Below are 23,561 nucleotides of genomic sequence, written 5' to 3'. Positions count from 1 at the left end.
GTAAACCAGCCGACTGGATGTTTTGGGAAGTATAAAAGCCCAGCCCATAGTTTCATTAGGAGCATCTCATAATTCACCAAGAGCTCCAAGCAACCAAGGGCCAGGACAGCCAAGAACATTGCTAAAGCTAAGGGGTGAAGGACTGAAGGTCAAGGGCAGGTTTTTCCAGCCAAGAAAAGGTCAAGTACTTTGTATTTGTTTCAGATTCACATCATTCTAATAAAGCAAATACACCATCCGTGGTGGGGGCCCTACAGAGGGTAATTGGGACCCAATACTGTGTCCTTCTCCATCTCCCCCTTCTCTCTCTATTTTCAGCACATCGTCTTTCAGTTTGTGCGTTAATTCCGTCGCGAAAAGACTGCTGTTTTCTGAGTTTTGAAGTACCGATTCCTTCTCCGAAGCTTCCGCATATTACAGTGGTATCAGAGCATCAGGCTCAGCAAAGCTAAACACTGATTCAGTCCAATATGATGGTGTACAGGTCCAAGGTACAGGAAAGTACACGGATTCGAAGCCCAAGGCGGGAACACAGATCGGGAAGAACTCCCAGGAGGTTTGTTGGTGGTGTTCCACAGTGCCAGATGGGGATGGCAGTTCCGTGAGCCAGATGGGTTCTAAGGGAACGGTCCCAAGGGAGGTTGATCCTCCAAGGGTGATGTGAGAGTGCCAGACTCAGTTCCAGGAACGAAGACCAAGACGGTGTTCAGAGCCAGGGCAGGAATGGATTGTGGACTAGAGGAAGACCAGATGCATAGATCTTCATCAGGGACAGAGTGGTTTGGAGAACAGATCGGATTTTCAGAGAAAAAGTTTGCCAGGGATGGATGATGACAGAGGGACTTCGGAACAGGATTGGGATGATGACAGTCATCCAAGAGAGCAGGTTGGATTCCCGTCATCAAGTTTAGCAGAGGGGGATGTCATGTGCATCACAGATGCCATGGACATTTCCAGGGCTAGATCCAGAAGAGGCAAGCAGAAAAAGACTATGAACCAGTAGAGCCAGAATATAGGAGCTTCAGGTGTCTCATCTGAGGTGGACATGGAGCAAGGCTTGGAGAAGAACCTACAGAAGCTGTCGGCTGAACCAGGCAAGCAAGGCGCATCAAGGAAGATGTAGATACCACAGTCGGCTGCAATAAATGAATGATATATTAACTGGCCGACCAGCAGTCGGCCAGTTCCTCATGAACTCCAAGGGGCTATAAATGGCCCCTCTTGCTCTAGGTTTTACTCATTCACTCCCACTAGGGGTGTGGGTCATTTAGAGGTCCCATAGGGGACAGATTTAGGAGTTAACAACCTTTTATGAAGGCAGCCCATGGCTGTACAGATTTGTACCTTTTTTGTACATAGTATATACTGAAATTCCAGCACTTCTCTCTCTCTCTCTCTCTACTCTCTCTCTACCTGCGTTTTTGCATCATGGTGCGTTTTTGCATCAGAAGGTCTTCAAGAGTGTTTAGGGCTGAAAGAAGACTACCCAGAGCTTCCGTGGGTCTTCTCGGTTGTGTGTCGATTATCGTGCACTCAACAAGCTGACTATCAAAAGCAGATTCCCGATGCCTCGAATTGACTATATTCTCGAGAGGCTGAATGGAGCTAAGGTGTTCTCTAAATTGGATTTAAAGAGTGGGTACCACCAGGTTCGGATTGTTGAGGGGGACATCCCCAAGACAGCTTTCCGTACAGAACGGGCCCACTATGAATTTGTAGTCATGCCATTTGGTTTGACGAACGCCCCAGCTACATTTAACCGCATGATGATGCGTATTTTCCGGGAGTTGATTGGAGTGTGTGTGTTCATATTTTTGGACGACATACTCATATTTTCAGCTACAGTTGAGCAGCATGACATTGATGTGGAGAAAGTCCTTAGGTTGCTGGAAAGCAACGAGCTCTATATCAATGAAAAGAAGTCAAAATTTTATCTGTTCCAGGTACATTACTTGGGATATATAATCAGTGCCGAAGGCATTCGACTTGATCCGGCTAAAGTGGCCGAGATTGTTAACTGGGAAGTACCTCAGACTGCTTATGACATTAGATCATTTGTGGGTATATGCCAGGCATATTCCACCCACATTGACAAGTTTTCTGATCTCTCGGCAGACCTCACCGATCTGCTAAAGGGAGTGAAAACAAGGAGGCAAAAGATTCGAATGACTCCACGAGCGTTGGAGGCATTCCAGAACCTCAAGGTGGCTTTGTCAGAAGCGCCTTGTCTAGCCCTTGCCTCATGGGACGAACCATTTCAGGTGATCACCGATGCGAGTAACATCGCAATTGGAGGTGTATTGCAACAGAATGGTCATCCAGTAGCTTACATGTCTCGTAAGTTACTGCCCGCCGAAAAGAATTACTCAGTCTACGATCGTGAACTCCTAGCAGTCATTCAGGCCTTGAAACATTGGAAACATTTCTTGTATGGCCGTGACTTCGAGGTTCGCACTGACCATCAGGCATTGCGCTGGATTCAGACGATGCCCAGTGCACAGTGGAGTGATCGACAGCACCGCTGGAGTCAGATATTCCAGCAGTTCGGTGGTATGATTGAGTACCTTCCAGGAAAGGCCAATCCAGTGGCCGATGCTTTGAGCAAGAAGGAACAAGTAGCTGCGATTCAGACCACTAGACTAGACCTTGTTGGTACAGGACTAGAAGACATGAAGCACACGTATGCGGATTCCGAGGAATTCGGTACACAGTGGGAACAGGCATTGGATGCCACAGGACCATGCCATTTTCTGATACGCGATGGTTGGCTTTACTACAAAGGCCGACTGTGTGTCATGAAAACATTCCGGGCAGCTCTTCTCCATGATGCCCATGACGCCATTACAGGTGGTCATAGGGGCATGAATTCGACTCTGGAGAAGTTAGAACGGCAATACTATTGGCCAAAGATGCGGCGTGATGTGTTTACTTATGTACAACGCTGTGACATTTGTCAAAAGGTGAAAGCTCCGCGTGGAAAGAAGATAGGGTTGTTACAGCCTTTGCCAATTCCTGAGGGTCCTTTCCAAGACATTTCGATGGACTTTGTCACAAATCTGCCTCCCAGTCCGAGTAAGCGTAATACACAGTGTTTGACTATTGTTGACAGGTTCAGCAAATTTGTGATGCTTATTCCTTGCAGGGCCAATGTGACCGCCGAGGATGTTGCCCAGCTATTCATTCGGCATTGGTACCCGATTGGTGGGATTCCTAGGACCATAGTGTCAGACCGAGATGCCAAGTTTACCAGTCATTTTTGGAGGGCATTGTTTGATAATTTTGGTACTAAGTTGAATTTTTCCAGTGCATTCCACCCACAGACAGATGGCCAGACAGAGATATACAACCAGTTGGCCTTTGATGTGCTGAAGTGTTATGTCCACGATCAGCAAGGTAAGTGGGAATCGTTTTTGCCTTTAGTTCAAGCGGTTCTGAATGACTCTTTTTCTTCAGCTATTGGCAGGACTCCATATGAGGCAGCGTTTGGAAGGCCTTTCCAGTCGTTGTTAACCAGGACGTCGTCTTCAGTTCCGGAGGCGAACAGAGTGACGGAGTCTTACCAGGTGATCCTAGAGTCCGTTAAAGACAGATTGGCTAAAGCGCAAGAGGCCTACACTCGCCAGGCCAATAAAGACCGAAGGGACATGAAGTTTTCGGAAGGAGATTGGGTATATCTTCGGATTATGAAGCAAAGATTAAAGCAGGTGGGCAAGCGATGCCCAAAGTTGTCTTTCAGGAGCTTCGGACCATTCCCCATCCGGAAAAAGATTAATGAGGTGTCTATGCAGTTAAAGCTACCTCCGAGTTGGACTATGCATGATGTATTTCATGTCAGTTGGTTAAAGCCATATGCAGGTCCACCCCCTTCAGAGGTCAAAGATGAAGCGGAACCAGACATCATTGATGAAGCAGAAGTAATGGTTCCAGAACAGATCCTTCTGCACCGTTTCAAGCATGGCTCAGGCCGAAGACTACGACAGTTCCTCACGAAGTTTCAGGACCGAGGAACTCATGAAGCGGTATGGCTCGACAAAGCATTTTTCGAAGATTATCCGGCTTTATTGACGGATTATTTGGAGGCTATGCAGCTTCCGTCAAGTTAAGCAGAAGGGGATGTCACGTGCATCCCGCACTTGGATGCCACGTAGACATTCTGTACAGAAGGTGCAGGACCTGGGATGGTGAACTGGTCCCATGTGAGCCCAGTCCGGGACGAGTCAGCCAGGGATCCATCTCAGTCGTCCGAGGTCAGGTGTGCATTGTCCTGCACATGAGTCCAAGGTCAGGTGTGCAATGTCCTGCACAAGAAGCAGTGCCAGTCCGCGCTGTGAGTCTCCCTCTGGAATGATGTCAGATGTGCTGAGTATCTGGTTTGCAACTGGATGCCAGGCCTCTGTAGGCATGTAGGTTGCATGTAGAGATGGGGCCAGCCCATAGGGCTACCCCAAGTTGGAGGATCTAGCTTGCATTTGTAGTATGGGCATGGGGGAGGTGTCCAACCACCCCCAAGGGGCCAGGAGAGCCCAAGGCTATGCCCACCAGCCAAGGCATGGGCTGGAGGGGCTGTCAGCCAGCCCTAGGGCTGCAAGAGAGGCAGCCGACAGGGTTAGAGGCCTTCTCAGCCAGTCGGCCAGGTGTGGGGGGCAGTCCCACACCTCTACGCAAGGTGCCCAGCAGTCAGATAGCTGTCCAGAAGGTATGCGCAGGCTGGACAGTAGTAAAATAGGTGTGAAAGCATTTATTATATTTAACTCAGTCGTGGGTCTTCAGTAAACCAGCCGACTGGATGTTTTGGGAAGTATAAAAGCCCAGCCCATAGTTTCATTAGGAGCATCTCATAATTCACCAAGAGCTCCAAGCAACCAAGGGCCAGGACAGCCAAGAACATTGCTAAAGCTAAGGGGTGAAGGACTGAAGGTCAAGGGCAGGTTTTTCCAGCCAAGAAAAGGTCAAGTACTTTGTATTTGTTTCAGATTCACATCATTCTAATAAAGCAAATACACCATCCGTGGTGGGGGCCCTACAGAGGGTAATTGGGACCCAATACTGTGTCCTTCTCCATCTCCCCCTTCTCTCTCTATTTTCAGCACATCGTCTTTCAGTTTGTGCGTTAATTCCGTCGCGAAAAGACTGCTGTTTTCTGAGTTTTGAAGTACCGATTCCTTCTCCGAAGCTTCCGCATATTACAACGAGCGTCAAGTATGAAGCTCTAGGTGCTAAGTTAGTGATTCAGGGCATAGAGTTTGTGCGTGACTTTATGGTTGCCCCTCTTGTAGGAGCAAACATAATTTTGGGTATCCAGTGGTTTCACAAGTTTCTTCCTGATGTCAAGTGGGACAAGCACACGTTCCAGATCGATCGGAATGTGTCAAACACCCCAGTGACCATTAAGTGTGAGCCAGGTATTCCAAACTTTCCGCTCATAAGCCACTTGCAGGCCAAGCAAGCAGTCAGGAAAGGCGCACAATGTGCGATGATTTACATCCAGACAGCCCAGACGGTGGCCAGTGCTTCGGAGAATTACTCGGTTCTCCATGAAAAGTTCCATAAGATTTTTCTTCGGGACAGTCTCCCTCCCCAGCTCCCCCCGTCCAGACCAGAGGATCACAAGATTGACCTCCTCCCAGGCTCGGAACCCCCGAGCAAGTTTCCGTATCGCCTTTCTAAGGCAATGGAATCGGAGTTGGACCGCCAACTCCAAGAATTGTTGCAAGCTGGCTTCATCCGCCCCAGCGTGTCGCCATTTGCAGCACCGATCTTGTTTGTCAAGAAGAAAGATGGGTCTTCTCGATTGTGTGTCGATTATCGTGCACTCAACAAGCTGACTATCAAGAGTAGATTCCCGATGCCTCGAATTGACTATATTCTCGAGAGGCTGAATGGAGCTAAGGTGTTCTGTAAATTGGATTTAAAGAGTGGGTACCACCAGGTACGGATTGTAGAGGGGGACATCCCCAAAACGGCCCACTATGAATTTGTGGTCATGCCATTTGGTTTGACGAACGCCCTAGCTACATTTAACCGCATGATGATGCGTGTTTTTTGGAAGTTGATTGGAGAGTGTGTGTTCATATTTTTGGACGACATACTCATATTTTCAGCTACAGTTGAGCAGCATGACATTGATGTGGAGAAAGTCCTTAAGTTGCTGGAAAGCAAGAGCTCTACGTCAATGAAAAGAAGTCAGAATTTTATCTATTCCAGGTACCATCTCAAAGTCCATTCCACTTTCCGACGGCAAGGAGGAGTCACATCAAGTGAGTTTCAAGCTTTTCTCCCCAAATCCACTGAGGAGGCAAACATTGAGAATCTCTTGAATCTAAAGTCGTGGGATTGAGCATCTGCATTCATTCGGGTGTAACGAGCTAGACAACAAAGACCCCTGGTCTGAGGAGATGCTCCACCCCACAACTTCGGATCCGAGAGATTCTCCAACGATACATGAGTGTCTCTCCACAGGGAGCGGATGTGGAGAACCTCTATAAAGTCATAGATGCCGAGGACCCACTTGCACCCCCTCACGTTGTATCATTGTACCAGTGGCACTTATAGGGCTGTTGTTTCTTCTCCCAGCTCTAGTTGGGTTTTTTTCATCATGTTTTTTTCCCATGATTTTTGTCACTTCATGGACAAATTGTAACACTTTTAGTCTCATAGACCCTTTGCTCTTTTGTAGACGTTAATAGAACACTCTCTCTCTCTCTCTCTCTCTCTCTCTCTCTCTCTCTCATATGGGAGCTATCGAAACTTATATTATTCCATCCGTTTTTATCACTTTACATTTTCATAGTTTCACAATTTCATATGATTTCATGAAGTGATTTACATTTTTATGTTTTCATAAGTATGGAACAATCATACAGCTGGGCCCTCTTGTAAGAGGTTGCTTAATATGTCAGCATCATTTCAATGTAAAATCATCAACAAAATTTTATCAAATTATTTCAATATTATGTTACTTATTATCCTATCACCTCTAACTCATCAATATGAAACTTGGTGAGAACCATAGCCGTCTCTACAGGATACCTTATCCTAGCTTTCACCTTAGAGCTTACCTTATCCTAGCTTTCACCTTAGAGCTTTTTGTAGACTCTCAGTATCCCATACTTTTTAGGATGGTAAACTACAAAATGATGTGTGTAAATTTTGCACCCTTTTTATCACAAAATGATATCTCAAAGGTTCGGTTGAAGCAAAATGGATTGAGATTCTCAAAACGTGATAGAAAATTTAATGAGTGAGACTGGGAGTTTCATTAGTGTAATGGTGATTATTCATTACTTATGTGATTCCGGATAGATAGTTGTTAGAAGTCATCTCCTGTCTATTTGTATACACCAGGGCCTCTGTTGTGGGTGTGCCCGCCCGTATATCATTTTTCCACACTCCCCGTATTTTTTCCCTATTTTTTCCATTTTTCCTAGTGGTGGGAGGGCTGCCAGATGATGCCAGGAGCACCCCATTGCTGGCCGACTGGATCTACATCAGTCGTGGGCTTTAGGAGTGCTGGCCGACTTGTTTTGATCAGGCGTGGGCATCAGATTGCTGGCCGACTGCTTTTTCAGCAGTCGTGGGTTTTTTACTCAGTCGTGGGCACTATCTGCTGCTGGCCGACTGCCCACATGGAGTTGTATATATTGCCCCTCAGCCCCCACCACTTTCTCATTCAGTTTTTCGAGATCTTGTGTATAGAGAAGAGTTTACACACCTATCTCTCTGTGTTTCTTGTGCTGATTATTTTCTACAGTCTACTTGCTCTTGTCTACCCAAGTTTGGTTGTCATTTCCGCTGCATATTCTGACATGGTATCAGAGCCCTAGGCTCTAGGAGATCTTGGGCGTTTTTCTGAGCAAGAGGGGGAGCAACAGGTTGCTGATTGGTGGACTGTTTCAGGCTGAACGGGAAGAGAAGGTGCAAGAGGAAGGCGGGCAAAGGGGCTGGACAGCCACTTGCATATTTTCAGATTTTCAGATTTTTCCCACCCACCCACCCTTTCAGGTTACTCTCCGAGATGGCTGATTTACTAGAGATGGATGAGAAGCACGTGAAGATTCTGACTCTCCCCACGTTCCCAGTGGATCGTCAGTTGGACGGGTCCAATTACGGCATCTGGAAGGTCATGATGGAGTCAGTTCTGGAGTCATATGACCTTGCTGATTTTATTATCATAGGGGTGCCACGGCCGGACGCTGAGGAAGGGGAGTTATTATCGACGAGGAAGGACCGAGAGGCACAGGCACACATGTGGGACCGTGTCAACGCCAGGGTCCGGTCGTTTATATTCCTCAATTGCACACCACAGGTGATCAACCATGTGAAGCACATGACGCTTGGCGAGAGGCATATGGGAGCACTTGGCTTCTTTGTATAACAGAGTGTCACCCATGAAGCGGATATCCTTGGAAGTGCAGATGCGGGTTATGAACCCTGCAAAGTCCTCGACGATGCGGGAACACATTAACAAGCTGCAGGCCCTTCAGCAGGAAGTCCTTCAAGCTCGGAAAGAGATATCATCCGAAGATATGGCCATCACGTTACTTTCCCACTTGCCTGGTCAGTATTCCACTTTCTATTCCTCGTTGATCACAAGTGGCAGGCTCAGCACGATTACTTGGGAGGAGCTTGTGCCAATGGTCTTGGACCAGGAGGAACGTTTCACGAACCCTCCTCACGGCGGAGGTTCGGAGGCCTTAACTGGCCAACGGTCGAAAGGCCGTAATACCAACAAGGGCAAAGGGAAGGCTTCACCGGAGAAGTCTTCCGAGAAGAAGCCTGATCCAGAACGAGAGAAGCTGAAGGCCGAAAGATCGTGTAATGATTGTGGCGAGAAAGGCCACTACTGGAGGAAGTGCCCTAAGCGGACAGGGAAGAGTGCTGATTCCTCAGCCTCAGGTGCGAAGACTCCGGCATTCGTGCACTTGGAGATGGTGGACTCCGATGATTCATCATCTTCGAGCGAGGAGGCAGTTGGCTTCACCGCAAAGGATACCCGGGAATGGATTCTCGACAGTGGTGCTTCCAGGCACATGACTCCATCCCGTGACTTCTTTCTGGATCTGAAACGGCAGTCAGGTCGTATCTTTATTGGCGATAACTCCACTATTCCGATACATAGTGAGGGCCGGATGGAGATTATTCCCGACGGAAAGGGGGGCAAGCATGCTTCCCGTGTTCTTTATGTCCCTGCTCTGGGTTTTCATCTTCTGTCAGTGCATGAGGTTTGCAAGACTGGCTTTCGGGTGGAATTTGAGGAGCATTCAATTGCTCTAAGGGACCGTGAGACAGGCAAAGTTGTTTGGGAAGGCGGTGTGGAGAATGGCATCTACAAGCTCTCTGCACTCTCCTCATTGACAGGCTCTCAGGTCGGAGATTTGTGGCACTTTCGTTTTGGCCACTTAAATGTGGATGCTTTACGGCGCGCCTTCCGGGACCAGATGGTGGTTGGCTTGCCAAATGTTGGTAATAGGCAAGGACGCTGCAGTTCTTGCATACGTGGTAAGCAGCACAGGGAATCCTTTCCGAAGCAGGCTTCCAGGCGAGCTTCGAAACCATTGGAGTTGATTCACACTGACTTGTGTGGAGCAGATACCATCCTTGGGAGGATCTCTCTACTTCATGCTGCTTGTTGATGATTGTACCAGATTCACGTGGGTCTACTTTCTTTCACAGAAGGACCAGGCTTTTGCTCGGTTCAAGGATTGGCACGTGATGGTGGAGAAAGAGTCTAGATTTCAGGTCAAGACTCTCAGGGCTGACAAAGGAGGTGAATTCTCCTCGACTGTATTTTTCCGGTTTTGTGCAGATCATGGCATCAAGAGGGAATTGGCCAATACCGGATCGCCTTCGGAGAATGGAGTTGTTGAACGTAAGAACAGGACTGTGGTGGCGATGGCGAGGACCATGCTGGAGCATCGTGATCTTCCTCGTCCACTTTGGGGTGAGGCTGTAGCAACAGCTGTCCATACCATTAACCGCTCTCCGACGACTTCTGTACCCCATATGACTCCATTTGAGGCATATTTTGGCAGAAAACCCGATGTCTCGCACTTCCGTGTCTTTGGGAGTGACGCATATGTACATATTCCGAAGACGCAGAGGGGGAAGCTTGACTCCAAGTCCCGCAAGCTGGTATTTGTGGGGTATAACTCTCTTTCCAAGGGATACAGGTTGTATGATCCAGAGAGGAACGAGATTGTTGTCAGCCGGGATGTGGTTTTTGACGAGCATGTTCCAGCATCCACTGTCGAGGAGCCGCCACTTCTTGGAGATCCAAAGGAGTCTGATGATGATTCCCAATCTACCACTCCAATTGATCCACCTCAGTCATCACAGGAGGTTGAGCCCGCAGCTGGAGTTGAGCCCCCACGACCACAGGAGGCTCCACGATCTGTTCGAGTACCTAGGTGGTTGTTAGACACCCTTCGGGAGTCGGGTGTCACGGAGCTACCCTCCGAGTGGACCACAGAGGACGGCCCTCGAAGATCACATCGAGTCCGAGATAAAGGCAACACGGCGGAGCTTCTTCAGGTGAACTATGCTCTGATGTCTCGTATCATGCGGGATAAAGAGCCCACTTCCGTAAAGGAAGCCCTTTCACAGGATACTTGGAGGGAAGCCATGCAGGTGGAACTTGATGCCATCGAGAAGAACAACACTTGGGAGTTGGTACCGAGGCCGTCGAAGCGGTCAGTCATTGGTGTCAAATGGGTCTTTAAGACCAAGTACGCGTCTGATGGGTCGGTGGACAAACACAAAGCCAGGCTCGTGGCTAAGAGTTATGCTCAGCGGCCAGGCATCGACTACGAGGATACCTTTGCACCGACAGCGCGGATGACCACGATTCGGACCGTTCTAGCCCTTGCTTCTTCTCAGAGGTGGCCCGTGTACCAGATGGATGTAAAATCGGCGTTCCTTAATGGTGACCTGCAGGAGGAGGTGTACGTTGAGCAGCCTCCAGGCTTTATTGTTCCAGGATCGGAAGGGATGGTTTACAGGTTACGTAAGGCCTTGTATGGTCTTAAGCAGGCTCCCAGGGCTTGGAATCAGAAGATTGATTCCTTCTTTATTCGGACTGGATTTCAGAGATCGGTTGCAGATCCGAACCTGTATCTCTTTCGGGAACGCGGCATGGTCACACTTATCATCCTTTATGGATGATCTCATTCTCACCGGCGGTCATGTGGAGCACATTGGAGTGACGAAGGCTGCCTTGTCAAAAGAGTTTGAGATGACCGACTTAGGCTTACTCCACTTCTTCTTGGGATTGGAGATCTGGCAGACCCAGAGGAGGTTTTTCGTCTCTCAGCAGCGGTATGTTCATGAGTTGCTTGAGGCCTTTGGGATGGAGAACTGCAAGCCTATTACTTCGCCGATGGACCCGAACACAAAGTTAACCGTTACAGATCCTTGTGAGCCAGTTGTGATGCCTCGCAGTACCGGAAGTTGGTTGGTTCATTGATCTGGTTGCTGAACACCAGATTGGACTTGAGCTTCTCCGTGGGACTGTTGAGCTCTTTTACACAGACGCCATTGAAGACTCATTGGGACGCAAGATTGCGGATCTTGCGGTATCTGCAGAGTACGAAGGATCTGGGACTCTTTTACACAGGAGGGAATAGAGTCAAGCTCCAAGGTTGGAGTGACTCAGATTGGGGAGGAGATCCAGACACGAGGAGATCTACTTCAGGATACACTTTTACCTTCGGCTCAGGAGCAGTTTCTTGGAGCAGCAAGAAGCAGCCAACTATTGCCCTTTCTTCGACAGAGACAGAATATCGGGCTGCTTGTGGTGCTGCTTGTGAGGTTGTATGGCTGCGGAGGCTGCTAGGCGAGATGGGGTTTCCACAGAGGGAGCCCACAGTCATCCAGTGTGATAACCAGAGTTGTATAGCTATTGCTCGGAATCCGGTTTTCCATGCCCGGACCAAGCATATAGAGATACAGTATCACTTTGTTCGTGAGAAGATCTTGGCGGGTGACATCTTGCTACTTTATTGTTTGACGGAGGACAATGCGGCGGACCTCTTCACGAAGTCTCTACCTCAGGCTACGCTCAGGCGGCACTCCAGCTCCCTGGGGTTGGTTTCACAGCCAGGAGCTGAGAGGGGGTGTTAGAAGTCATCTCCTGTCTATTTGTATACACCAGGGCCTCTGTTGTGGGTGTGCCCGCCCGTATATCATTTTTCCACACTCCCCGTATTTTTTCCCTATTTTTTCCATTTTTCCTAGTAGTGGGAGGACTGCCAGATGATGCCAGGAGCACCCCATTGCTGGCCGACTGGATCTACATCAGTCGTGGGCTTTAGGAGTGCTGGCCGACTTGTTTTGATCAGGCGTGGGCATCAGATTGCTGGCCGACTGCTTTTTCAGCAGTCGTGGGTTTTTTACTTAGTCGTGGGCACTATCTGCTGCTGGCCGAATGCCCACATGGAGTTGTATATATTGCCCCTCAGCCCCCACCACTTTCTCATTCAGTTTTTCGGGATCTTGTGTATAGAGAAGAGTTTACACACCTATCTCTCTGTGTTTCTTGTGCTGATTATTTTCTGCAGTCTACTTGCTCTTGTCTACCCAAGTTTGGTTGTCATTTCCGCTGCATATTCTGACAATAGTTTATTTAATTATTTGAGTTCACAGCAGCAGGTTCTTGAAAACTAAACCATTTAATTTTGATCATTTAACTTCACAGCAACATAATGGAAATTCACTGAATCAGGCATACCAGGGTATGTACTTTTGGTGACCACTTCCAGGTATGTCTTTGAGGACCTGGTCAGGGACCCTCTTGTTAAGATCACGCAGGATCTCAGCAAGGGGGCGCATCATGAAGGAGGATCCGGAAGAGGCCTCCAAGGGAGCCGCATAGCTGGTGTTGGAGTTGGCCAGCATCATCCGCTCACTCTCGTCTGGGTACACCTTGGTAGGCTTGTTAGGATTAGGGTTCTGAGAGAACAGAGAGGCTGTTGGGACCCTGCTGTGAAAATTATGTCTGATGGACAGGAAAGAGAGAGTGGGCGACGTAGATATGGGGACTAGAGAGTGGTGGGTTATGGAAGAGGACATGGAAGAGAAGGTGGAGGTAGCTTGTTGTAAGATGTCCATGGCTATGGTGAAAAAACACAGTAAAGTATGGTTGTAAGAGAATGAAAGACCCAAATCGATGTGTGTGTATCTGTAATCGAGAGAGAGAGAGAGAGCTTTGCGAGGAGGGCAAAGGGGAAGCAGTTGCTGTTGTTGGGTCCTTTTTTTTCGCGGAAAAATGGGCTGGTGAAGACGACGTGAAAGAACTGATGTAAAACCCCAGAAATTGGGGACCTTAAGAATTAATTAAATTAAACCCAACTGAGAAGATTTTATTTGATGTCTGGCCTACAATGATTATAATTAGTGGGTCTTTTCTACCAGTCGTTATTTAATGCCTGCATTAAGCGGGCATCTCGTTGATTGCCCCACCTTAAAAAAGGATCCCATCTTAAACAAAACAAGAAAACTTTTTTTTTATAGTTCTCCTCTTTCTCTCTCTCCCTTCTTCTCTAAATTTCTCCAATTAAAAAAAGGCTCATTTAAACTTTTTCCAATTATCAAAAACAAAAAAAACCCTCTCTCTCTCTCTCTCTCTCTCTCTCTCTCTCTAGCCTTGCCAAATCATATGTCAGTGGGCTTTGCTGTAACTTCCCTATATGGGTGCACTAGCTCATCCATCGTATTCTCACTCTGTTGTCACACTGCACCTTTGCCAAAAGGATGAAGGGAGAGCTCTCTATGCTTAGATGAAGTCAACAAGAGAACGGAAGAGAAAAATCTACAATCAAACCTATTCAAGCAACCATCCATCTAGCATGTGAGAATCTAATACCGTGTAAGCAAGCAAGAAGAGGGAAGAATCAAAGCTCAAAAGTAAACTATTGCAAGGGAATGATTGTGTATTGCTTATTGTCAAAAATGACGTATATATAAGTGACTAGTTTTCGCACTAGGCTAACCAAACTTTAAAATGGTCTGGCCTCTATAGCAAGCATATACACAAAGTCCTTATACTTTCCCCATTTGACATTAAGCACAAGGTAAGGCTGCTTTATGTGTTCCAGCATCGTCTTATAAAAGATAAGTGCTCATTCGAGTGGGTAAGATGGCAAAGCACCTTACGGTAGGTCGAGCGAGTAAAACCATGTTAACTTACATACCCCCTTCCTATGGTTGACCACGTCCTCGTATCACCCAAGTTAGTGGGGCGAAGCTACTGTTGAGGTGTAAAGGTGTGGATGGTCCAAGATATGCCATAAAGTTGGCGAGGTTAAGTGGTATGATTCAGGACAACGATGTAGAAGCTCTTTATGTAAGGCCTCCTTCTGTTATGGTCTGTTGGGATAGCCTTGGACCCTATGAATATGTTAAGGTAGCAAGGTACAGGCAATGTAGAAGTTCTTTATGTGAGGCCTCTTTCTGTTGTGGAGAAGCGGTCCGCACCCTATGATTAGTGGAATTGTAGCATTATATGGTAGTGATGTGTGTGAACACACTTAGGACCGCCAGGGCACTTTTTCCCTCACTAGGAGGTTTTTTCCCCCGTGCGTATGTACACCCTCTTATCTACTCATTTTGGGGTGTATACTTATCTTTTGTATCTGGCACACATTTTTTCATTCTATTCTAGTGAGTTTGTGTACTCTCAAGCTTCTCTATCTCAAGCTTCTCTATCTTGTGTGTGTGCATTGTTGAAACCCTAACCCTAATTCCAACAATTGGTATCAGAGCCAGCTTCCTTAGTAATCTGCCTCCCTCCTCACGACCCTATTTTTTGTCTCCGATTAAGATACCCTCTTAGGAGAAGAAGGTGTATACTGTAGTGTGTTGTATACAAAGTATACAGAAAATTTTCGGAGTCTGCGGAACGATTCGGGCGAGTTTTGGGCACTGCAAGGTTTCTAACGTTTTGGAAAGGCGTCATTTTGGATTGGTTCTGCTCGATTTTGGGTGTTTGGGCTGTGTAGCAGCAAGATTTGGTGTGCAGCAACATCTACAGTGTCTTCGACAACATTGGTCATCATACTTTTGCTGCCAGTAACACTCTATTCTCTACTCTGTGGTTATTTTTCAGGTGATTCAGTCAATTGGCAGTCATCCAGGGTTGCATTTAGTGAATACTGAGAGTACTTGCATTTAGTGAATACTGAGTACTTGCATTCAGTGAATACTGAGTACTTGCAGTGTGTTAAAAGATTTTGCATTTGGTAGAAAGTCATGGTTGGCAATAGTGATGTATTCAACATGTTGTCCCATTGTGGTCCTATATGATGAGGCATGTACTGGTTGTTAAAGGCCTTTGGAATGTGGCCAGTGGTAGTGAAAGTCGTCCTGTTTCACAACTACTAGTGCAACCACGTGTTGCAGGTACATATGAAGTAGAATCTGATAATACAGATGTGGCTCCTCCACATGCACCACCAGTACCTCCCACTGCTGCTCAAACGAGATGGGATGGAAGAGATGCAAAGGCACATGCATTGCTTGCACTTTCTGTGAAGCAAAGCATTATTCCTCGTATTCGGTCATGTAAGACTTCAAAATAGGCATGGGATACACTACTGCATTATACCACGTGCGCAATGAAGCACGTGTGTTGCATATCTGCGCAAACAGTTGGAGTCTGAGCACGTGAATGAGGGAGACTCAATGGACAGCTTCTTAACCAAGATCAAAGATTTTAAGGAGCAGCTTGCTAATGTGGATGAGATATATCCTGATAGTATATTGGTGCCCACAGTTCTCAATGCATTGTCGGATTCTTATCAGAGTTTTGCCTCTACCCTTAGACTCATGATGAAGGGAAATCCAAATGCCCTTCCATTTGATGAGCTAGTTTCAGTACTCTTGTTTTGCAAGAAGAGCAGTCTAGGAAAAACAGATCTAATATACGAGTTGGTGACCAAGCTTTTGTTGCCAATCAGAAAGGCAAAGCTTTTGTTGCCAATCAAAAAGGCAAAGGTAAAGCTTCTTCGCATGGTGGCTATAAGCCAAAACTAGAATCCTCAAGTAAGGATACATAGAAAGAAGGTGATAAGCCTAAAAAGAAGGGTAAGTGTCACTATTGCAGGAAACCAGGGCACTACATACATGAGTGCAAGAAAAGGCTAGAGAAGGAGAAAAGAAAAGAATCGGGCATGGATGTGGCTGATCCATCTGCACCAAGTGCAGAGAAGAAGGAATCTACAAGTTTTGGTCAAGATGATTGGACATGGACTGTACATTGCAGTTATGACCCTTCTGTTCATGATGTATGCATGTCAGTGGTAGAATCGGATGCTGGGTACCTTGACAGTGGTGCTAGCAAGCACATTACTTCACAAAAAGGTTTATTCTCATCTCTGGAATATGTTCCCAAGTGCAAGAACCATCACATGTGCAAATGGTTCCTCATATCCTGTCAAAGGAGTTGGTAGAGTTGTGCTCACTGCTGCAAATGGGGGCGCATTTACTCTTTCGAAAGTTTTATATGTGCCAGGCATTAAGATGAACTTGCTCTGTCAGTTTTTGCCTTAGCCTTGTTAGGCTTGACCGGTCAAATTTGTGCATGACAGATGTACAGTTCATGATAGAAATGATGGTTATTCTATCATCGCCTCAGGTACCTTGTTTCATGGCCTATATAAGATGGATGTATTTGAGAAGTTGCAGCATGATACTTGCGTAGTCTCTACGACTAGTGCTATGAGTGATGTAGAATTATGGCATGCACGATTTGGCCATCTGAATTATGGCAGATTGTTACGCCTTCAAAGGCATGATATGGTATCTGAGTTGCCAACTCTTGAGACCCCTACTAGACATGTATGTGAGGGGTGTATTCTTGGTAAAATGCATCGGGCATCATTTCCAAAGGATGGATCTGTGAGAGCTGTTAAGAAATTACAGCTTATACATAATGATGTATGTGGTCCTATGAGGACACCATCTATTGGGGGATATCTCTACTTTGTCACTTTTATTGATGATTACTCCAGATATAGCTGGGTGTATCCATTAAAGTAGAAGTTAGAGGTTTTTATGTGCTTTAAGCACTTCATATCCATGGCTAAAAACACATGTGAATGTAAAGTTGGCGCCCTTCGTTCAAATCGAGAGGGGGAGTATATGTCCAAGGAATTTCATGCATATATGGCTGAAAAAGGCATAAGGCATCAATGTACAGTGCTATACACACCTCAGCAAAATGGTGTGGCTAAGAGGAAGAATAGGTCTCTCATGGAGATGGCATGATGTACGGTGAAAGCCCAAGATTTACCTCATGGTTTTTGGTTAGAGGTAGCTATGTGCGCAAACTATGTGTTGAACAAATGCCCTACCAAGGCCTTGCAGTCTAAAACTCCTTATGAAGCTTGGCATGCCAGGAAGCCTTATGTGGCTCATTTGCATATTTTTGGTTGTCTTGCTTATGCTCTTGTGCCTAAGCAACAACGCAGTAAGCTTGATGATAAGGCAATTAAATGCATATTTGTGGGATACAGTCTAGAAAGCAAGGAATATAGACTCTACTATCCAACCTCAAAGCGGATTTTGGTAAGTAGAGATGTTGTTTTTGTCGAAAACTCAGTTCAGCCCATGCTTTCATGCAAAAAACAGCAGAATGTATGCTCACAGAACATGTTTGATTTGCTCCTACCTTTATTTAATAGAGGGCAGCCATATGTAGAGCAATTGAATGCTCAACCAAGTACTGAAATTCAGCCTTTGCAAGTGCAAAATCAGCCTGCAAATCAGCCTTGAGGCAATTATTGAGGATGTAGTGGATGACGAGAGAGAAGCCATATAAGAATCTAGGCGTATGCCAAAATGGCTTATGCAGACATTGAGGGATAGCAAGTTGGCAGCTCCTTTACCTAGCAAAACTCGTGCAGGTTCTCATCATGCAGATTATTCTCATGTGGATCATGTTGTCATTTTTACTTTATGTAATGAGGAGGAACCTGTTTCCTTTGAGAAAGCACAGGATAATGATCATTGGATGCATGCTATGCAGGATGAGTATAACTCCATACTCAAGAATGACACCTGGTATTTAACAAATCTACCTCATGGCAAGAAGGCCATTGGTATTAAGTGGGTTTACAAGTTAAAATGCAAAGCAGATGGTATCATTGATCGCTACAAGGCCAAACTTGTTGCAAAGGGATATGCCCAGCAAAAGGGCATTGATTATAATGAGACCTTTGTATCCACATCTCGTATGACTACCATTAGGTGTCTCATTTCTTTGGAAGTACATCATGGGTGGAATGTGTATCAGTTGGACATGAAGACTGCATTCTTGAATGGTGATTTACATGAGGAGGTGTATGTATCGCAGCCTCCTGATTTTGATGTGAAAGGGGAAGAGTCTAAAGTATGCAGGTTGAAAAAGGCTCTTTATGGCCTTAAGCAAGCTCCTAGATTATGATATGAGAAGATTCATGTATACTTGGTTGCAAATGATTTTTACAACAGTCCAACAGAAAGTACCCTCTATGTGAAGACTCTATGTGAAGAGGAGTAAGGACACATTTTATGTTTTGCACCGTGAAGGGAAATGTGGAGATTGAATTGCTGGCTCTTGTCCTTGGTTAGGTTCTCATCTCGGTGGAGGTTTCCATGCACCCTCTCTCGCCTTCATTCTCTCTCTCTCTCTCTATCTCTTTCCTCTTTCTCTCTTTCTTTCTTCTCTTCCTAATACATGATGTGGCACACATGAGCCTACGTGATGATGTGGCATCTTTTTTGATGACATGCAACGTGAACCTATGCGATGAAGTGATACTTTTTTTGGGTCTCAAGTTTTGTATGTGTGTGGAAATTTCTCCAAGGGAGGGGTGTTTCAAAAATTTGCCAGAAGAACTTTAAAGGGTCCAAGGGGGAGAAAAATTATAAGGGCCTAAGGGGGGGTAGTTTTAAGAGGGGGACTGAGTGTGCATATGTTTATGTGTGGGTACACATATGGGTGCATGTGGGTATGTATATGTGCTATGCTTGTATGTGCATGTGCGTGGTTTTTAATTTTGGATGCTTTTAGTTTTGTTTTGGGGTTCAAGTTTACATATGTAAAATGGGGTTTTAAGGTTTCATCTTACCGTGTGACATCACTAAGCAAAGGTACAGAGTCACTTGCGCATCCAGGATGAAAGCCTTGCATCACAATCCACTGTCGGCTAACTGCGGGTGTGCTTGATTGAGCTTTATCCTGGCGAGTTTTAGTTTGCAGTGTAGTGCACACGGGTGTTGTAGAGTCGTGATGATCTTTTTAAGCCTTAGGGTTACTTGGTGGTGCCACGGAAGTGTGTGCATGATGGCACACTTTGGGGTTTGATGAAAAGAGAATAGATGAGACTAGAGGAGACACACACAAACCCCAATTTCTCTCATTAATCCATCTCACACAATGTAGAGAAGCTCCATAGCTAGCTTCATTCTTCTTCACCAAAATCAGCACATTCTACAAGTGATAAGTTTACACATAACATAACCTCGTACTAATGTCCACACACACTTGGCCTCGTTGTTGGCACGGCCATTATTGTACTAACATAACCTCGTACTAATGTCCACACACACTTGGCCAGTTGGCAAGGCCAGTATTGTTTACACATCTAATGTTATCCTCCAATTGTCAATGAGCTTGCATTCTCAACACTCCCCCTTAAGCTCACCATGTCCATCCCATGTACTCCAAGTATGTCTTTGAAGTACTCATACTTCTCTTTACCAAGTAATTTGGTAAAGATATCTATAACCTATTCTTCTATCTTCATATATGTCAAGTTAACCTGTCCATCCAATACCTTCTCCTTGATGAAATGATAATGGACCTCTAGGTGTTTAGTCCTCGCATAATAAACTAAATTACTAGATATTGCCCGTGTTGTCACACAATGTATGACAACTCCTCTATCATGATGCTATCCCAAATCACCAAGTTACTTTTTCAACCATACCACTTCACACGCAGCCATAGTTTCTCCTCTATGCTCTACCTTTATGCTAGATAAAGCAACTATGGGTTGCTTCTTGCTATTCAAACTCGCTGTAGCACTTCCCATGCTAGATGCATACCCACTAGTAGATCTCTTGTTAAGCACTACCTGCCCAATCTGCATTTGTGTAACCATACACCATCACATCCTTTCAATGCTATAATGGGTAGTGGTCTTCACATATCTCATGCTCCTTCTGATAGCATCCAAATGTGGCTTCCTAGGTCTGCATTAACTGACTAACTAGTCCCATTGCATAACATAAATTCAGTCTAGTGATAGTCAAGTAAATCAAGTTGTCGACCATCTTCCTATACATAGTAACATCATCCAACTCATCACCAAGATCAACCCTTAGTTTTATGTTTTGCTCCAATGGTGTCGCCATAGGTTTGCATCCACTCGTGCCATACTTTGCCAATATATTCAAGGCATATTGCCTTTGCACTAACCATATACCATGTGATGTCCTAATAACCTCAATACCAAGAAAGAATCTTAGCTCTCCCAAATCTTTCATGTCAAACTGGCTATTCAAGATGCGTGCACATTGGCAATGTCATTCCCACAATCACCTATGACTATCAAGTTATCCACATAAATCACAATCATAATCACAACCATAACATTCCACGTTTTCTTCACATATAGTGAAGAATCCTAATTTCCCACATGAAATTCAATGCTAATGAGATACCTACTAATTCTATCACTCCATGCACATGGCACTTACTTTAGCCTATATAATGGCTTCGTCAATCTACATACATGTGTAGGAAAATATGGGTGTACATATAAGTGTTTTAGGGTTAGATGCATGTGCAACGGAGCTATGGTGGCTTGAAGATCTTCATTTCTGTGTTTGTGGACGGAGGTGCATAATGAGAGAGAAAGACTTAACAATGCTCAAGACATATAATTTCACAACTCAATGAATGGTTTTATTGATTGATATTAATGTCTAAAACCCTTCACCAAACACATGCTTTTATAGGCATAGAGCCTCTTCTTTTGACTCAATCAAACTTGGACTCGTGCTTCCCAAGGAAGCTTCCTACAGACTTGCATAATATCAAATCTATCTTAAGAGATTACACACACACACACACACACACTCATAAGGAGTGTTCGTGTGGAAACCATGAGGAAGACACTACTACCCTTTGACTTTGTAACCCATATAATGATAAATTATAGGAGAACATATGTTGTCTTTGACAAACCCCCCACAACATATGTTCGAATGCCTAGAGACCGATACAATTATGGATACATAGATGTTCTAACCACCACTGATACATCTTTAGATACATCAGAGATCTAATACCCATAGGATTGATGCAAATCCTGGTTGGAGGTTGCCTTTCAGATGTTAGGCCAAGAGGTCCTTGGTATAAGAGTAGCCTAAAAACCATGATGGTTCTCAACACAAGAACCCCCCTATGCTTAGATGAAGGGATTCAAAGCACACAAAAAGATTATTACATCTCATTTTTGGATTTAATCCGGGCAAAGTACCCCAAACACACACATTATTTATTCATATTTTGGGCAACTACCCAGGCAGAGGACCCATGACTTAACACACATAACACAAAGATGATTATGGAAGATTAAATCCCCCTTTGATGCTGATGATATTACCCTTTTTGTTGTGGTGTTTCCATGGCTCCATCACTTGTTGATAATCAAGTGTACGATTCACACTTGAGAAGAAAAATCTTGATGAAGCACCAATTGGTGAAGCTTGCCCACATGGTTGATGAAGAAGCCAATGTGAAAGCTAAAAACATATGAGAGAGGCCCAAAAATACTTTCCCCATGTGAACACCTCTCTTAGAAGTCCTTTTTACACTATAGATAATTAAGGTTTTCAAAAGACCTTATCTCTTTGCAGCGTGGCAAGCCAATTCTTGCCAGGGTGGATTTCCTTTATGAGAGAGGAATTTGCACATAAACATTTCATATGCACTGAAATTGATCGATCTAGACCTGGTGCAAGTGGCACCAAAGATGTTGTTAAGGCAGCAATGAGATAGCTTCGAGGGAACCTCTCACCTCTGCTCACCTTAAGTGTTGTGGGGATCTTTCTGACGGCTAAGCTCATAATCCTTGAGGTCTCCAAGCTCAACAATGCCATGGGCAGCTTACCATTTTCCTTCTCCCATAAGCGTTTTATCACACTATTGAGTTACACTCCTCAAATTACTCACACAGTAGATGGCAGCTTGCTGATGTAGACATGTGGGTAGGAATAGTCAAACGTGGACAGCAAGTAGGTCATCACGTAGCAGTTTGGCAATGTCCTTCATGTGTTCTCTAGCCACGATGGCAACTAGCAGACGTGTGTGTAGGCAGTAAAACTTCAACGAAGATGAGAGGTTTTTGTGTCCATCAGAAGGACTGCCAAAGGACTTAGCCTAGGATAGCGAGTACAATGGAAGAGGGATGGTATTCCATATGGGAGCTGTGAAAAAGAGGCCGACAAAGGAGAGAAAAGGCGACATTCGGGAGGCCGACAAATGATAGGGATCTTCAACTAAGACTACAAGGGTGCAGTGCTGCGCAAAACGTCACTTGGTGACTGCTGTGTGGAAGGCAAGACACACTCCAGGTGGAGGCGTTCGAAAGGCTCTGATACCATATATGTGTTTTAGGGTTAGATGCATGGATGCATGTGTAATGGAGCTATGGTGGCCTGAAGATCTTCATTTCTGTGTTTTGTGAAGGGAGGTGTATAATGAGAGAGAAAGAGATAATGATGCTCAAGACATATAATTGCATGACTCAATGAATGATTTTATTGATTGATGTTGATCTCTGAAACCCTTCACCAAATACATGCTTTTATAGGCATAGAACCTTATCTTTTAGCTCAATCAAACTTGGACTAGTTCTTCCCAAGGAAGCTTCCTACACACTTTCATGATATCAAATCTATCCTAAGAGATTGTTCACACATACACACACATACACACACACACACACATACCACACACACATACACACAACACACACACACACAACACACACACACACACACACACACACAACACACACACACACACACTCATATAAGGAGTGTTCATGTGGAAACCTTGAGGAAGACACTAGTACCCTTTGACTTTGTAACCCATACAATGGTAAATGGCGGGAGAACATATGTTGTATCCAACAGTACATAACCTTGTGGTTGTTCCATAAACACCTCTTCTTGCAACTCTCCATTCAAGAAAGCATTCTTGACATCCATTTGATAGAATTCCCAACCTTTAGATGCAACCAATCAAATCATTGATCTTATGGTAGCCATCTTAGCCATTGGACTAAATGTCTCATCATAATCAAGCCCATGAGTTTATGCATAACCCTTGCCTAGCCTTGCCTTAAATATTTCCACCCACGGATCCATTCAACTTACATTTGACCTTATAAACCCACTTATAGCCAATCACATTCTTACCATTTGGTAACTCAACTAAATCCCATGCATCATTATGTACCAATGCATCCATCTCTTCATCAATAGCTTTGTCCCAAGCTTCTTTGCCAATAGCC

General features: G+C 45.2%; 1 protein-coding gene across 1 annotated transcript in view; it reads right to left on the bottom strand.

Moving 5' to 3' along the window:
- The window catches only part of LOC147641280 (DNA repair RAD52-like protein 2, chloroplastic), a 71,195-nt gene extending 57,917 nt beyond the window's left edge, over positions 1–13,278 (bottom strand). Inside the window, exon 1 of the mRNA XM_086820038.1 lies at positions 12,725–13,278. Coding sequence (XP_086676164.1) covers positions 12,725–13,104 — 380 coding nt within the window. The 5' untranslated portion in view covers positions 13,105–13,278. The remainder of the gene's footprint in view (positions 1–12,724) is intronic.
- Positions 13,279–23,561: the final 10,283 nt, after the last annotated feature.

Source organism: Cibotium barometz, chromosome 2 (assembly GCF_041138505.1).
Source record: "Cibotium barometz isolate CiBa-2024 chromosome 2, ASM4113850v1, whole genome shotgun sequence".
NCBI lineage: Eukaryota > Viridiplantae > Streptophyta > Polypodiopsida > Cyatheales > Cibotiaceae > Cibotium > Cibotium barometz.
Note: the sequence above shows the minus strand (reverse complement) of the source record. Positions and strands in the feature narration are given on the sequence as shown.